The sequence below is a fragment of the Leptodactylus fuscus genome, chromosome 1, assembly GCF_031893055.1.
Source record: "Leptodactylus fuscus isolate aLepFus1 chromosome 1, aLepFus1.hap2, whole genome shotgun sequence".
NCBI classification, from domain to species: Eukaryota; Metazoa; Chordata; class Amphibia; order Anura; family Leptodactylidae; genus Leptodactylus; species Leptodactylus fuscus.
In genome coordinates this window covers 85,707,990-85,720,050 of record NC_134265.1, presented here as the reverse complement: position 1 = coordinate 85,720,050, position 12,061 = coordinate 85,707,990, and the positions used below count along the sequence as shown (strand labels likewise).

The 12,061-nt window shown below is 43.2% G+C and overlaps 1 protein-coding gene across 4 annotated transcripts in view; it reads left to right on the top strand.

The window, feature by feature from the left end:
- The window catches only part of OSBP2 (oxysterol binding protein 2), a 219,053-nt gene that overhangs the window by 168,920 nt on the left and 38,072 nt on the right, over nucleotides 1-12,061 (top strand). For all 4 annotated transcript variants that reach the window (XM_075272643.1, XM_075272652.1, XM_075272669.1 and 1 more), the window contains 3 exons: nucleotides 7,107-7,224; nucleotides 9,075-9,141; nucleotides 10,651-10,818. In XM_075272643.1, the coding sequence (XP_075128744.1) occupies nucleotides 7,107-7,224; nucleotides 9,075-9,141; nucleotides 10,651-10,818 (353 nt within the window). The remainder of the gene's footprint in view (nucleotides 1-7,106; nucleotides 7,225-9,074; nucleotides 9,142-10,650; nucleotides 10,819-12,061) is intronic.

Below are 12,061 nucleotides of genomic sequence, written 5' to 3'. Positions count from 1 at the left end.
TCTTTGGCCTTTTAGATGACAATTTCTAGTGCCTTCTAGAAATGTGCTTTATGGTAGTCTAAATGTCTGGCTTGCCCTCATGCTGCTGGAATCTGTCTCATTTCCAGAACTGATTTTTCAATATATCAGACCTTCTGTGTGCAGAGACTGGAGACCCTGGTGGTAGTGCATAAATGCTGATATGAACTGTTCTCACCAATAGTTCTGTGTTTCTTTTCTGTATGGAAAATGGTTTTGGTGCCAATAAAAAAAAAAAAAAAAAAAAAAAAAAAAAAATGAAATTAGTCCTACAAAAACAAGCCTCTAAACGCTATTTCAACAGAAAAGTAAAAAAGTTATGGCTCTATGAAGGCAGTGTAACATCAATCTTAATTAAGTTAATCATTGATATAGTTCAGTTGTACTGCATAGCCCAAACCCAGACCATGGTCAGCTGTCTGACAGACGTCAGGTGATGAATGTTACTCCTGACAATTGCTGATCCCTGCTGCTGCTATTGTAAGGTATCAGAGCTTAGGGAACATGACTCAGGAGATGCCTCTGACCACTGTTAATTGTTTACTCAATTGTTACTCTGTGGGGTCACTAATGGGGCATCATACTGTGTGGGGGGCACTAAGGTTGCCCTTATGCATAATGATTAAAGAGAATGTTAAATCAAAGTAACCTTATCCAAAAACAGCTTTCCTTACAACCATTTCATAAATATACCTTTATGGGAAGGAAGCTTGGTAGCAGCAATGGTGCGGACCCAACCAGTCAAAATGAGGGACACAAAATATGCAGAAAACAGGTTTATTTAGAAAAATAAATAAACCTTTACTTCAAGCACAAAATGAGCAAAATAAAATTCAGCCTTACGCTGGCTTCACACCAGCGTCTGGTCTCCGTTACCGGTCATGCCGAGTCCGGGTGTGAGTGCTGGTGAGCGTTTTGAGCTCTCCGCGGTGAAAACGTTTTTTTTTATACCGGACACAGAGTACTGCATGTCTGGTTTAGCCACAGAGAGCATAAAACGCTCACAGGTGCTCACGGCCAGACACTTTTCAAACCCATTCAAATGACTGGGTTTGGAAAGATGCCGGCAGGTTTCCATCTCCTGCCCTGTTTTGTGCAGGAAATGGAAACCTACAGCACGGAGTGTCGTGCGCAGATGTGAACGAGCCCTTAGCTTCCGGCAAAAAAATAAGAAACAAAATCCTGCTCATCTGAGCAACTACCTAAACAGTAATAATAAACTAACTATATGTGTGGCTTGCTAACCAATCAGCATGATATAATCTCACTGGACAGACCCAGATGCCTTCTTTCACTCCCTGGATCTGCCCTGTAGTGCAGGCTCTTCAGCCTTATATGGACCAGTAATGAGCCTATGACCCACACCTGGACCACACATATGTCAGAAAATTGGGGCTGATATAGCAGGACTCCAGCACTCTGCCTGTCAACTTCTCACAACCTGTACAGTATGGAACCAGAAAATTCCAGCAATAAGAAGGAAGTTTGTAAACTGTAACCATGGAAACACACATTTCTGTATAGGAGCTGGATACACAAAACAGTAGGATATTGTTAATCACTGGTATTTGTATTTTAGTGCCATTAGAGTAAAACTGCATCAAGTCAGCAGCTGAATCTACAGATTTATGGATAAATCCCTGGTGCACAAGTTAAAATCCTCTTCTAGTCCCTATGGTGTAACTCTTGAAGTTTACGTTGTAGCAGTCCCACAGGTTTAAAATATCTGACTATTTTTGTATGCAGACTAGAGATGAGCGAACACTAAAATGTTCGAGGTTCGAAATTCGATTCGAACAGCCGCTCACTGTTCGAGTGTTCGAATGGGTTTCGAACCCCATTATAGTCTATGGGGAACATAAACTCGTTAAGGGGGAAACCCAAATTCGTGTCTGGAGGGTCACCAAGTCCACTATGACACCCCAGGAAATGATACCAACACCCTGGAATGACACTGGGACAGCAGGGGAAGCATGTCTGGGGGCATAAAAGTCACTTTATTTCATGGAAATCCCTGTCAGTTTGCGATTTTCGCAAGCTAACTTTTCCCCATAGAAATGCATTGGCCAGTGCTGATTGGCCAGAGTACGGAACTCGACCAATCAGCGCTGGCTCTGCTGGAGGAGGCGGAGTCTAAGATAGCTCCACACCAGTCTCCATTCAGGTCCGACCTTAGACTCCGCCTCCTCCGGCAGAGCCAGCGCTGATTGGCCGAAGGCTGGCCAATGCATTCCTATGCGAATGCAGACTTAGCAGTGCTGAGTCAGTTTTGCTCAACTACACATCTGATGCACACTCGGCACTGCTACATCAGATGTAGCAATCTGATGTAGCAGAGCCGAGGGTGCACTAGAACCCCTGTGCAAACTCAGTTCACGCTAATAGAATGCATTGGCCAGCGCTGATTGGCCAATGCATTCTATTAGCCCGATGAAGTAGAGCTGAATGTGTGTGCTAAGCACACACATTCAGCACTGCTTCATCAAGCCAATACAATGCATTAGCCAGTGCTGATTGGCCAGAGTACGGAATTCGGCCAATCAGCGCTGGCCAATGCATTCTATTAGCCCGATGAAGTAGAGCTGAATGTGTGTGCTAAGCACACACATTCAGCACTGCTTCATCAAGCCAATACAATGCATTAGCCAGTGCTGATTGGCCAGAGTACGGAATTCGGCCAATCAGCGCTGGCTCTGCTGGAGGAGGCGGAGTCTAAGATAGCTCCACACCAGTCTCCATTCAGGTCCGACCTTAGACTCCGCCTCCTCCGGCAGAGCCAGCGCTGATTGGCCGAAGGCTGGCCAATGCATTCCTATGCGAATGCAGACTTAGCAGTGCTGAGTCAGTTTTGCTCAACTACACATCTGATGCACACTCGGCACTGCTACATCAGATGTAGCAATCTGATGTAGCAGAGCCGAGGGTGCACTAGAACCCCTGTGCAAACTCAGTTCACGCTAATAGAATGCATTGGCCAGCGCTGATTGGCCAATGCATTCTATTAGCCCGATGATGTAGAGCTGAATGTGTGTGCTAAGCACACACATTCAGCACTGCTTCATCAAGCCAATACAATGCATTAGCCAGTGCTGATTGGCCAGAGTACGGAATTCGGCCAATCAGCGCTGGCTCTGCTGGAGGAGGCGGAGTCTAAGGTCGGACCTGAATGGAGACTGGTGTGGAGCGATCTTAGACTCCGCCTCCTCCAGCAGAGCCAGCGCTGATTGGCCGAATTCCGTACTCTGGCCAATCAGCACTGGCTAATGCATTGTATTGGCGTGATGAAGCAGTGCTGAATGTGTGTGCTTAGCACACACATTCAGCTCTACTTCATCGGGCTAATAGAATGCATTGGCCAGCGCTGATTGGCCGAATTCCGTACTCTGGCCAATCAGTGCTGGCCAATGCATTCTATTAGCTTGATGAAGCAGAGTGTGCACAAGGGTTCAAGCGCACCCTCGGCTCTGATGTAGCAGAGCCGAGGCTGCACAAGGGTTCAAGCGCACCCTCGGCTCTGATGTAGGAGAGCCGAGGGTGCACTTGAACCCTTGTGCAGCCTCGGCTCTGCTACATCAGAGCCGAGGGTGCGCTTGAACCCTTGTGCACACTCTGCTTCATCAAGCTAATAGAATGCATTGGCCAGCGCTGATTGGCCAATGTATTCTATTAGCCTGATGAAGTAGAGCTGAATGTGTGTGCTAAGCACACACATTCAGCTCTACTTCATCGGGCTAATAGAATGCATTGGCCAGCGCTGATTGGCCAGAGTACGGAACTCGACCAATCAGCGCTGGCTCTGCTGGAGGAGGCGGAGTCTAAGATCGCTCCACACCAGTCTCCATTCAGGTCCGACCTTAGACTCCGCCTCCTCCAGCAGAGCCAGCGCTGATTGGCCGAATTCCGTACTCTGGCCAATCAGCACTGGCTAATGCATTGTATTGGCTTGATGAAGCAGTGCTGAATGTGTGTGCTTAGCACACACATTCAGCTCTACTTCATCGGGCTAATAGAATGCATTGGCCAATCAGCGCTGGCCAATGCATTCTATTAGTGTGAACTGAGTTTGCACAGGGGTTCTAGTGCACCCTCGGCTCTGCTACATCAGATTGCTACATCTGATGTAGCAGTGCCGAGTGTGCATCAGATGTGTAGTTGAGCAAAACTGACTCAGCACTGCTAAGTCTCTGCATTCGCATAGGAATGCATTGGCCAGCCTTCGGCCAATCAGCGCTGGCTCTGCCGGAGGAGGCGGAGTCTAAGGTCGGACCTGAATGGAGACTGGTGTGGAGCGATCTTAGACTCCGCCTCCTCCAGCAGAGCCAGCGCTGATTGGTCGAGTTCCGTACTCTGGCCAATCAGCGCTGGCCAATGCATTCTATTAGCCCGATGAAGTAGAGCTGAATGTGTGTGCTTAGCACACACATTCAGCTCTACTTCATCAGGCTAATAGAATACATTGGCCAATCAGCGCTGGCCAATGCATTCTATTAGCTTGATGAAGCAGAGTGTGCACAAGGGTTCAAGCGCACCCTCGGCTCTGATGTAGCAGAGCTGAGGGTGCACAAGGGTTCAAGTGCACCCTCGGCTCTCCTACATCAGAGCCGAGGGTGCGCTTGAACCCTTGTGCAGCCTCGGCTCTGCTACATCAGAGCCGAGGGTGCGCTTGAACCCTTGTGCACACTCTGCTTCATCAAGCTAATAGAATGCATTGGCCAGCGCTGATTGGCCAGAGTACGGAATTCGGCCAATCAGCGCTGGCCAATGCATCCCTATGGGAAAAAGTTTATCTCACAAAAATCACAATTACACACCCGATAGAGCCCCAAAAAGTTATTTTTAATAACATTCCCCCCTAAATAAAGGTTATCCCTAGCTATCCCTGCCTGTACAGCTATCCCTGTCTCATAGTCACAAAGTTCACATTCTCATATGACCCGGATTTGAAATCCACTATTCGTCTAAAATGGAGGTCACCTGATTTCGGCAGCCAATGACTTTTTCCAATTTTTTTCAATGCCCCCAGTGTCGTAGTTCCTGTCCCACCTCCCCTGCGCTGTTATTGGTGCAAAAAAGGCGCCAGGGAAGGTGGGAGGGGAATCGAATTTTGGCGCACTTTACCACGTGGTGTTCGATTCGATTCGAACATGGCGAACACCCTGATATCCGATCGAACATGTGTTCGATAGAACACTGTTCGCTCATCTCTAATGCAGACTATGTGCAGCAATAGCTGCTGACATTATTTTTACACACAGAAACCAGAACTAAAATTGACCCTCTGCACTTCTGCATCCTAAACCCACTTTGTTAAGTTGCATTTGACTGGTAACCATCATTGAATTTTGTGGGTCTGCGTTTTTCAGCTGACGCTGGGTTTAATTCTTCCTGGATTTTCTCTTGGCACCAATGATATTTTTAGCTGGGATGCTGAGTTTTTGACTTTTACAGCTGACAATGGGTGAGTTTCTCTGCCTGTTTATTTACTGTCTGGTTTCATACTAAGAGAGTTCGTATAGCCATAGATCTAAGATAATCCAATAAATTGTATCAGTTTTTATGGGTCTATATAAATCTATGCTGAATACATGGCCAGCCTGAGAGAGAAATTATAATGCAGTATAGTTGTGGAATTAATGGCCACTATATCATATAGAAGTATATGTTAATAAAGTGGAAACCATATGTGACCTAATATATCATGTCAGTATATGAACATTAAAAATAGGATATATGGGGCCTAATCGTGTTTTTAACTCAGAAAGTAATGTAGTGTGAAAACCATAGTGACTTCTGTATAGGAGAATGTGCTTGTTAATGTCTGTTCAGGAGACGTAAACGTAATGTAAAATAAGAAGAAATGAGTTGTACTCTTCTATAAAGTACTTTAATGTTGGGAAAGCTGGGTGTTTACCTCTGATGAGTTCACTTGGGACTGACACTTGTTATGTTCTAACTGGGACATTTGCTTAGTATCCCCTTCTCCCATAATGTTGTAAAACATATAGCATTGCATTTCATGACTCTAGGAAAGCTGGATTAAAATCCTGGTCATCAGCTTCTTTAGCAAATATCTGCATGGCCCATAATATAGCCATTTCGAAGAGTGACTCTTACCAGTGGGGCTGGCTCTACGCACACACGGACACTGAGTCAATCGGAGCTTGCCGTGTCATACGGAGTAAGAAAAACACCCATCTGACAAGAATAATGGTAACACCTAGTTGTCAACTTATCCATAAATTTATAGGAAAAATGAGAGAGGATCAACTAGGTGGAGAGTTATAGAAGAATATGCTCTAGAATTGATGGCAAAATGCTATTTTTCTAAAAAGGACTTGTAACTGACTTTTAACAAAATGATTAATAACTTTATGTATTGCGTGAAAAATCATATTATGGGGATATTGTCACTCCTTAGGGAGAGACCACCTTGTAGGTGTGTGGAGTCTTTCAAAGCCATTTTCGCTCCACTGAGGGTATTCATGGGAAGAATATGCAAATATGTTTCCCAAGATGTAAATAGGGAAACAGTACCTCTGTATGCTGTCCTCTATGGGAAGCTCCCTTGAACATCATGCCTGACTTTCCCACAAGCCTTTGCTGCAATGATGTGGGATTTTGGTAAGTCAGTATCCCAGCTGTAGACAGCGCTGTTTCGATCTGATTGGATGTCATCAGCACAGCCCATAGAGGGCAGCATACAGATTCACTGTTTCCCTATTTACATCTTGGGAAACATATTTGCATGCCATGAAAAATCATGTTAAACTTGGCTACATCTGTATTTTTTGTTTTTGAACATTGACAAAGAAACATAAAAATAGTGTTCAGTAAAGCAAATTACTGAATATTACAAACAGGTAGACGAGGGGGGTTAAAAACTTGTGGGAAGTAACAGGGCCACATTAATGGTGACGACTTTCAGTTGTAACAAAATCTCAGCTGTAGCAGGTGTAAGGTCTGGATGAGTTTAAGCCTATGGATGTAAACCAATGACCTGAATGTAAACTGTATGGTAAATAAGTGTACTGTATGATGCCTCCAGAACTACCAGCATTGTATGACTGTCTGCATCTTTGCTTTTTCAGGGAGTGTCCAAGCTGTAAAAGGGGAGGCCAGTGATGAAGATGAGGAGACGGAGTACTTTGATGCCATGGAGGACGCACCAACCTTTATCACAGTAACAACTGACCCCAAACAGCACAGGTAGCCATTGGAAAGCATTAAAGGGGCTCTATCAGCAAAATCATGCTAATAGAGCCCCACATATGCGTCAATAGCCTTTAAAAAGGCTATTCAGGCACCGTAAATCTTATATTAACCCCCGGTCCCGTTTTTAAATAAAAGGATAAAAACATATATGCAAAACTTACTTGAACGTGCACCCTGGGCGGGGGTGCACGGTGCGACCTCATCTTCGGGCACGCCTGCCTCTTCTGTCTTCTTGGAGTAACGCCCTCTTGCTCTGTGTCTTCTTTGGCTTCTTCTCAGGAAATCCCGCACCTGCGTAGTAGCGCTTCCCTCTGACTCGCTACTGCGCAGGCTCACTTGCCATTTCACTTAATGGCAGTTCGCGATTGAGTACGTCTACGGGACTGAGCCTGCGCAGTAGCGATTCGGAGGGAAGCGCTACTACGCAGGCGCGAGATTTCCCGAGAAGAAGCTGGAAGAAGACACGGAGCAAGAGGGCGTTACTCCAAGAAGACAGAAGAGGCAGGCATGCCCGAAGCTGACGTTGCATCCTTTATCCCCGCCCAGAGTGCACGTTCAGGTAAGTTTTGCATATATGTTTTTATCCTTTTATTTAAAAACGGGACCAGGGGTTAATAAAAGATTTACGGTGCCTGAATAGCCTTTTTAAAGGCTATTCACGCATATGTGGGGCTCTATTAGCATGATTTTGCTGATAGAGCCCCTATAAGCAATTTATTAAATCTCCACACTGGACAGAATATGGACATTATAGGTAGAGTTTATCATCAGGGCCACACTGTACAGAACATGGACATACTTGGTATGACGCATGATTAGACATTTCATGACCAAGGCCACACAGGACAGAACATGGACTTGTCTAGTATAAGACATGTATGTACAATTCTTGATCAGGATCACACTGGACTAAACATGGACATATCTCTTATAATACATGTATGTAAAATTTGTGATCAGAGCCATCCTGGATAGAACATGGACATATCTGGTATGACACATGTTTGTACAATTCATGATCGAGGTAACACTGGACAGAACATGGACATATCTGTTGTGACACATGTCTGTACAGTTCATGCCTTCCTGACAGATCTCACCTTACTGCTCTGATGTAAACGTCAGTATTTCGGGTAGTTCAAGACAGATGTCCGATCTGATTGTACTCACACATCACAGAATACTGACTGTTCCTTAGACCAGATTTTCCATTTTTCCCTACAATACTGCCCAGAGAGATATTTTTACATATAAAATATCCAGCCAGGGAATTTGTAGGCAACAACTGCCCGCTTGTCACGATGGCTTTCCGTCGGAATGACTGGAGAAGTCTGACACTGACATGCCACACTCCCAGAATTCCTCACTTCTATGTATAAACCAGGGATGGGCAGTCTTCAGAACTCCAAATAAAATAGCCTTAAAGGATTTGTATCCCACGTATACCGTAATCTACCAGGGATTCAACTTTTGATCAGAAAGTATTTTATACCGAAGCATATTTTATAAGATTTTATTTTCTTAACTTTTATTTTCACTCGTATTTTGTACTAGTTATTCCGTTTAGTACATGGATACTTAAATAGACCAACATTATACTTAATACACAAGAGATGTCTCAGATGTATTAGTAATGTGGTCACAAACTGATTGTACACAGCCCCTTACCATCTGATGTAAAAGTCACCTATTTCGAAGCACAAAAACAGATTGCATTGCCTATGATGAGTGATGTTTCCTATGTAAATGATAACTATCCTGCGTAAAATAGTTACCTGGTCCCTTTTTGGTTTTCTGTAAGATGTTTGCTTTAGTAATGTGTGTATATATCTATGTCTTGGCAGGCGTTCTGGCAGCAATCTGAGCAGTGCAAGTGGAAGCCACCCTGATGACTGGCATCTAGACGACAATGTAAGTATATTCCTCATCACAAAAATAACAATTTATAGATCAGAAATTAAAGGGACGCACCACAATTTTTCTGACTGATAATATTGTGCAAAATAACCATCTTGTTGTCTACTAGTGTATTTCCTTATCCTGGCTTCACCTTCTTTAATAAATCACATGAGTGTGACCCCTTTTTTTCTAGCATAGATTGCTGTGTAAACAGGAGGTCTCTCTATGCTGCTGCAGATACTACTCAGAATTGCTATGTAACCTCATATATATCAGAGCCTCACCCCAATGTCTTCTGTCCTACCTCTGACATAATCCGCTCTCTATAGTTACCTCTCTTCCATCCTGCACATAGTTCCTTCTCTCTTGCAGTCAGGTCACCTTGCCAACATTACCTTCCCCAATGTTATTAGGGTAGATGCTAGAATGGAGTGAGTAAACTCAGGTGCTGCCTGGTTTTCTGTGGATCCAGTAGGTGGCACTACCTCCTGTGACTGTTAGTATGAGGAACCACCTGCTGTATCAATGCCAAACCAGGCGGGTTAGGGTTGCATATAGGAGAGGCATAGTTAGCCTCTACATCAACAATGCAAAAACCAAAAATGCTAACAGCCTAAGGGTAAGGTCCTAGAAGGTATATAGCAGTATAATCTCTACGGTGGTGTGCAGAAATACTCAAGTATAAGCCGAATTTTTGAGCACAAATAATTTTTTTATTTTTTTTTTGCTGGTGGTCTATGACCAGCTGCAATAGTAATGTATAGAATCTCCCATAAAATAGTGAAAAAAAAGAAGCTTTAAAAAATATAATAAAAAAATAAATAAAAGTTCTAAATCACTACTTTTCCTACAATACATATAAAAGTAGAAAATTACTGTGAAAAACATACACATTAGGTATCCCTGTGTCCTAAAGTGCCTGGTCTACTGAATATAGGGGATCTGCAGTGCTTCCCCTTTCCCAGCACCCAGCAACTACTGCACCCAAAAACCATTTTAACTTTTGAAATTTTCAAGTAGCTGCTGCATCCCCCCCCCGGCTTATACTCGAGTCAATAAGTTTATACGAGTCAATAGTTCAGAATGAGCAGAGCATTTACTCCGTGTGAAGGCTCCCTTAGGTGACTTCTAAGGTAACCAGGACTGATGCCAGTGAGTACACACTGAGACTCCAATAGAAAAAAGTTAAAATAATTTCAGGAGCAGTTACCAGGCCATACCAATACTGCTTGTTTCTAGCAGGGACAAGCCAGGCAAAATAAATAGTCAGTGACAATTTATCTCCCAGTTCTCCTCTGTGTATGACCGAAGGGTCCCAGCAGCTCCACTACACATTAGGTTACTGGGGTATCCTGTTGAGAATGGAAGGAGCTCCAAAATCAATGTCTAATAAACCATTTAAAGACCATATTAAGTTGTTCCAGACTATGCTTGAGCCTTACTAATATATTTACATCATGCATTGCCTTACAATGATCTGTCACACTAATAGAAATGTCTCTGCTCGATATCACTTCTTAGGTATTCCGTAGCTCACATGAAAGCAGCTACTATGACTCTAAGCGAAAAGATCTCTTACCTAAGAAAAGGAGAAGGACTCGAATTCCAGACAAACCAAACTACAGCCTTAATCTCTGGAGTATAATGAAAAACTGCATAGGAAAAGAGCTATCTAAGATCCCCATGCCTGTAAGTGCTTATACATAAATGCATTTATTACAGTTTACATAGTGCTTAAAATCCACAGTATATAGATTCAGCGACTCTTTCTCGTAATGTTGGTATTTTATAGCTGTTCATCACCACTTAGAACATATGGTATGACTACAGGGCAGAATGGAAAATGCAGTCTTTCTAGAGCTACAATATGTGCAAAATTTTCTGCATTCAACCACACTGTCCGAGGCTGAACAGATGGGTGTTATCCAGCCTGACAATAGGGCTTTCCTATATGGTGGATGGATACCTATACAGAACCCTCTGCTGATGCTGCCATACAGTGTAACAATAACGGTACCATAGGATGGCTGTATAAAAGAGAATGGTGTCCAAATAATAGTGTCATACATTGGTCAAGTAACAGTTGTATATAAATTCATAAATAACAATGCTATCAGTGATACCACCATACATTGCAGACTTATACTATACATCATATAGTGACTTGGGGCATTTAGTTTTGAGATAAATAAATGTTAAGTCTTGTCTAGAAAATGTGTGCGGTTTAAATGCAACAATTTGTACCAACTTTTTGGCTTAAATTTCTGCCGAAAATAAACCACTGAATAGGTGATATCAGCTTGGACTAGACAGTCTAAAGATATACCAGATTTGTCATCTGTCACTGTGTTATAACTGGGACATTTTCAGACTGCCTGTCTAATAATACACTTTCTATCAGTAAATGTGGGCCATAAATAAATATAATGCTACAAAAAGTAATCTAATCTAATATGCCGTAATACTGATATAGAAATAGTATGTGTTTACAAAGCATCGGGTATGAGGCCAACAGTGGTGGTGACAATAGATTAAAAGTAGGACATAGCCTATGAATAGCACTATAGATCTTTTTGGTTATTTCTGGGTTCCATGTTACCTGTTTATTGTTCCTTTCCAATTCATGCTTTAAGCATATGGACACCCCAGCGCACCATGCTATACTAAGCCCCTATAACTGCGGAGCTCTCGCTAATAGTGGCTGTGTATGGCTGTCACCTCATTTCAGTGCTCTATTTATCCCTTTCTTCTCTATGTTTTTGACCTCCTGGCCGCTGTTGACTCCATTATTTGATCTTTTGTCTGTGTACCTGTATGTGTCCTGTTTATGGATCTCTCCCCAGCTAAGTACAATAACAGTAGATGTGCTATGTGGTTTGTCTTTTCACTCCTGACAATTTTCTTTTTCATCTGTGTACTCCTGCCCTTGACT